The following is a 5,451-nucleotide window of genomic DNA, read 5'->3' as shown; positions in this document are numbered from 1 at the left end:
GGGGGGCGGTGGCGGGTGGGGGGGGGTTAGCCACTGCCTCGGTGTGAGCGGGAGCTAGAGCGGGAGCTGGAGGACGAGGAGGAGGACAGGGAGGTGGAGGAGGATGAGGAGCGTCTCCTGGAAGGGACACATGGGACGAGCTGTTGGCACACAGGATGAGTGAGGAGGGACTGGAACCCCCATTGCCCCCAGCACCGGGTGGCACTGCACGGCAGAGGCATGGCTGGACCCTGCCAACAGCCTGTGGGTGCTAGGAGCTGAGCTGCAAGGACAAGGCACCTCTTCCCTGCCCATCATGCCTCTGGGCGCAGCCAGAATGGCCCCGGAGCCACTCAACCCTCTGCCAAGGGGCCTGGCAGCAAGCCACCCATGCTGAAGGGAGCCACACTGGCCACAGTGATGCCCTCCCCGAGCTCTCCAGGAGCTGGCAGACACTCTCTTTCTTTTAGGGCAGGAGGTGGCTGGACTCACACCCAAATTCCAGCCCCCCAACCCCTCCCGTCTCCAGGAAGACCCAGAAATGCCATGAAGACCCTCTCTGAGCCAGAAGGCCCTCCTCGGCACCACAACAGAACCATGGCAGGCACATGTCCTGCATAGTTACGTGACACAGAACCCACCCACCCCCTCGCCCCACGTTCTCCCCTCTCCAAGAAGCACCAGCAGCCAGGCTACAGTGTTGGGAGCGTCCCCGCCAGTGTCTCCACGCAGGGCCAGCCTGGGTCCATGCCCACGAGGGGCTGGGCAGCTCGCCTGGCCCACTGGCATCGTGCCTCTGTGGGTAAGGGTTGGGAAAGCGAGCCAGATTGGGAGAGTTACCGACCGGGACGAGGTGCTATGACCTGCCGCAGCACTGCCTGGCTGCCCTGGGGCGGAGCGCTGTTTGCCAAGCACTGTGGCTTTTCCAGGGACACCGCCAGCTTGTGCAGATGCCGCTGCCGCTTCCTCATCGCTGCCGCCAAAGCTGGTGATGAAGGTGATCTTCTCCTCGTGGCCAGGAGATGGGGTGCGGGAATGGGAGCGGGATTCAGAGGTGGACTCCGAGGGGGAGCTGTGAGGTGCCAAGGAGGGAGGCGGCTTCAGTTGCCAAAAATGCTCCCTCCCAAAAATTGCCCAGTGCCAGGTTCCCCAGTGGCTGCAGGGATCCGCAAGAAAGGGATGTCCCCAGCCTAGAGAACCCACTCATCCCAGGGCTGCGTCCACTCACCGTTTGTAGGGATCATACGTGGGGCTGTCTCTCCGTGCATAGCTGCGAAAGGAGAGGGTGTTAAGCGAAGGAGAAATGAGGAAATTGGTGGGACATCACCAGAGGACAGAATCCCCAGGACCCCATGCAAGCTGGCACAGGCGACACGTGGGATGGAGCAGGGAGGAGCCGCCCAGGATGGATAGGAGCAGACCAGGGCTGTGGCTGAGCTCTGGGGAGCCCCATTGCGGCTGCCGGGCTGCGGAGCTCACCTGGGTGGGCTGATCTTCCTCCCTTTCAAGCGTTTCTCCCTGAACTCCCTCCTCTGGCGGCGGGAACGACGGCCCTAGGAGAGCAGCCTGAGCTAAGAGACAGTAGCAGCCAGGGGGAAGCTGCCCCGGGCATTTATGGGCCCCCCTCGGGAGGCAGAGGTGCCAAGGCACCTGCACAGCCCAGCCTAGTGCCCCAGGAGGCTGCCAGCCAGCTAAGGCTCGCAGCGGGATGGGGCAGAGCTGGCCAGAGTTCCCCTTACCGAGTACATCGCCTTTTCCTCCTCCAGGGCTTTGGCGTTTTTAATAGCTTCTGCCTCCTCCTTGTCCTTCCGCAACATCCTTCCCCCCCCACCCCAAAAGAGAGACCTTCAATAAAAGCCCACCAGCCAGCTCTCAGAAAGGGAGCCTGTGCTCAGGGAAAGGGGTTTGGGGGCCCCCATCCTAGAGGCAGGGACATCCACAAAGGAATTCGCCTACAAGGAGAAGGGGGGCCCTGGTGAGGCTCTGCTGGGTTCCTGGGGCTTTCCCCGGCCGTCCTGGCCACCAGCCGTACCTGACAAAGTCCCCCTCCGCCATGCCGTATGTGGTTGCCTGCTTGTTCAGGTCGGCCACCTGCTCCTGGTTCAGCTCATCTACATCCACTTCCACATCTGCAGGCAGAGTGCGGGCAGCTCAGCACACCCCGATCCCCCCGGCACAGAAAGGCAGGGCTCAGCACATCTGCTCAACCGGGGCGAAGCACCCTAGCAAGGGAGGGCCGTTACCGATATCGGGGATGACTTCATCCTCGTCTGTGTTGCTGTCTTCCTCGGAGTCTTCTTCATCCCCGCGCTTCTCCATGGAGTTCTCAAGCTCAGCCACGGTGCTGTCCTCGTACGTGTAGCCGATGGAGGCTTTTTTCTCTGCCAGCCTGGGCACAGACATGCTTAGCCCCTGCCCGCCTCTCCCCTCCAGCGTGGTGGCTCCACGCCAGGCAAGAAGCCATCATGGCTGAAAGTTTCCTTGGGAAGAAGCCAACCCTTCCTCTGCCTCCCTCCTCAGCCACCACAGCTCCGCTCAGCCCCGGGACAGCCTCATGGCAGCAGCAACAGAACAAACATTTCAGCACAGAGATGCAGGGGACAACTTGAGTGTCACCGAGAGCAGCCAAGGGAGCATGGTGCAGCCAGTGGCTGCTCAGTCCCACCCCAGCGGAGGGGAAATAGGGACCGGTTGAACAGCGGGTGTTTCCGAGGCTACGCAGCCACGTTCCCAGCACAGTCCCCAAGGACAGGGGTGCAACAACTGTCCTCTGTCAGCTCTTCTCACACTCACTTCTTTTTCTCATCTTCATTTGGCTTCTGGAGTCCCCCGTACAGCTCATCAATGTAGATCTGGTAGAGACACTGCTCCTCTGAGACTGCAACCACACAGGGAAGTTACCAGCTTGTTTTACGCCCACTTGAGAGAGAACAGCTCAGAGCGCGATTAACTGCAGCTTGTTCGAGGGGACAAGACCATCCCCTCACCCTTCTGCTAGCACCACATCGAGCTGTGCCCCGGAAGAGCTGGGATTTCCCCTGAATTGCAAGGGCTCATCCTGTCTCAGCACAGCCCGGACCCTCCTGCCTGCATGACACTTACTGCCGGCAAAGTCATTCTGCACCAGGCCTCGGTACCGCTCGTAGTTACACCTTCTCTCGTCAGAGTCCTGCTCAGGGGAGCTGGAAAGGAGCAGATGCAGGTTTTGGTGCTCACAAGCCTTTGGGAAGATGGACGTTCCCCTCTCCCCAAGAGATTTTGGACAGTGGGAAAAAATGACATCCCCTTTCTGCTTGGATTAGCAAGACCAGATCCCCTCCTGCGTGGAGAGACCAGGGCTGGGGTTTGCAGGCAGAGGATCACATGCCAGTCCAGGATTCCCTTGAAAACGGAGCAAAGGGACCTAACTCCTCTCTGGAGCTCATGTTGAAGGCCAGAGAGGATAAGCAGGTGCTGGAGCAGCAGTGAGCAAGGACAGGAATGGAACCTGGCTGCTCTGTATGGACTCAGCCCTAGGGGGGAAATTTGCCTTCTGCCCCATCCCTGCTCAAAGCAGGGCTGACTACAACAGCCTGCTCCAGCTGAGCTGCACCTCTCTCCAGAGACAGAGACCCAGCCAGACTCTGGGGGCAGTGTCAGTGCTCAATTACCTCCCTCGCTCTAATTTTGGCCTTTTCATCATGTCCCCTTACTGCACTTACTGCAAAGAGCTCAGCTCCATCCTTGCTAACTTTTAAGGTACAGAAAAGATGCTGTGGGGTTCCCTTTGCCCGTGCTCCTGCACTCATTCCAGCTTATTCTCTTTGTACTGGGATCTCTACACTGGTTCCAGTACACAGAGTCTAAAAAGCAGCCCTGCCCACCCTGCAGCAACCCCTGCCAGGCTCGCAGGCAGCGCTGGCTCTGAAACCTCAGCCAACCGCTCCAAAACAGACCCGAGAAGGCCTGATCCAGACCAGGCAGCTCCCGCTGAAGTGGGGTGTCCCAGCACCCCGTGGCTTACATGGGGGTCAGCAGGGGTGGGGTGTACATAGGGATATAGTCCAGGTGTGCCCGCACGTCAAAGCGGTCGATCATGTTGTTCGTGTCCCCCTGCCAGGGCATCCTGTGAGGAGAGAGAGGTCGTCAGAGTTGGGGGACAGCCGGAAAGCATCCCCAGGAGGAGCAGGGCCCCCTCAGACCCACACAACCCCCCGCCTCGAGCACCGGCAGGTGCGCTCGGCTCTCCCGCGTTAGTCACTCCTGAGCAGGGATGGGGGAACCAACTCATTTGCCGCAGCATCTCCTAGAAGCTCTGGCAGAGGAGGTGTCGAGTCCTTTGAATACAGCTTTGACGAGTAGAAATCAGCCCAGATTTCATTTCCCAGGGCAGGAGGGACCCGGCCAGCCTTGGGGCTGTGCTATGAAGCAGCCAGGCAGCCCGAGATGTGCCAGTGACTGGGCAAAAAGCCCCCCCATTCACCTCTGAACCCACCAGTGGGCTCAGTACCTCTCAAAGACAGCCCTAGATAAGATGATGCCTTTGGTGAGGCACTGCCCGCTCCCCCTGAACTCCCTCGCCAGCCCGGGGAGCAGCAGGAGACATGGGGGCTACTCACATATTGACGGGGCTCTCGGCGGCCAACGCAACAGCTGAGTCCAGGTGGACCTTGCAGGCCCGGCCATGCACCTGGAGAAACTGGGCTGGGTCCTTTTTCTAGGAGGAGCAGAAACCCCCAGGTTAGGAAAAAAGACAAAAGGAATAAAAACACCCAAGATTAGAAAAAAGGGAGCAGGAGCCCTGAACCTCGAGGAAAAGGGCGAGCCCTACGCCTTGGGGAAAAGGGGGAGTGGTACTCTTGGAGAACAGGAGGAGCAGGAGCCCTGAGCCTTGGGGAAAAGGGGAAGCCCCAAGCCTCAGAGAAAAGGGGGAGCACAAAGTGGTGTGGCTTTGCCTGTATGGGTTTAGGGTGCCCACCCAAGGACACCCCTGCAGGATCCCTGGGGAGGGCAGCCAGCAGTGAGCACCACAGATCCCTCTTTCACCCCAAAACAAGCCACAAAGCACCCAAACAGTTCCCAAATGCCCCAGGCACGCCCCAAATTGGGTCCCATCGAGGGAATATCACGGGCCATCGCTGTCCTCGGGGAGGGGATGAGGACAGGGACACTCACGATCTTCTCGTAGTACTCTCTGCGGCGCTCCGCTCGCTTCTTGTAGTCCACCATCATCCCCCGCAGCTTGCGCTCATGCTTGCGGGCCTCGTGCCACATCCGGGCGCCCGTCTGGCTCCGTAGCCGGGGTGTGCTCCCGCCGGGCACCGAGGAGGAAGACGAGCTCGTGGCGTAGGGACGGCTGCTCCCTGCGTGAAGGTGGGGGGCTGCGTTAGGGGACACGGAGCGACCTGGGGGCCAGGGGACACCTGGCAGGGATACGGCGATTTGCGGGTGGGGTGGGGGAGCGCCGGGTGACTCTAGGGATGGGGGGAGGGG

At 60.3% G+C, this 5,451-nt stretch overlaps 1 protein-coding gene across 1 annotated transcript; it reads right to left on the bottom strand.

Moving 5' to 3' along the window:
* Positions 1-26: 26 nt before the first annotated feature.
* Positions 27-5,232, bottom strand: CLASRP (CLK4-associating serine/arginine rich protein). The gene is made up of 12 exons (XM_010285096.1): positions 5,134-5,232; positions 4,578-4,675; positions 3,983-4,084; positions 3,082-3,161; positions 2,773-2,857; positions 2,223-2,368; positions 2,012-2,108; positions 1,719-1,797; positions 1,459-1,532; positions 1,208-1,249; positions 824-1,051; positions 27-117 (listed from the first exon to the last, which is right to left on the bottom strand). The coding sequence occupies exons 1-12, from the start codon at positions 5,230-5,232 to the stop codon at positions 27-29; spliced, it is 1,221 nt and encodes a 406-aa protein (XP_010283398.1).
* Between the last annotated feature and the right edge of the window lie 219 nt (positions 5,233-5,451).

The sequence above is a fragment of the Phaethon lepturus genome, unplaced genomic scaffold (genome assembly GCF_000687285.1).
Source record: "Phaethon lepturus isolate BGI_N335 unplaced genomic scaffold, ASM68728v1 scaffold37704, whole genome shotgun sequence".
NCBI classification, from domain to species: Eukaryota; Metazoa; Chordata; class Aves; order Phaethontiformes; family Phaethontidae; genus Phaethon; species Phaethon lepturus.
The sequence above is the reverse complement of the archived record's forward strand: the minus strand, read 5'-3'. Positions and strand labels throughout refer to the sequence as shown.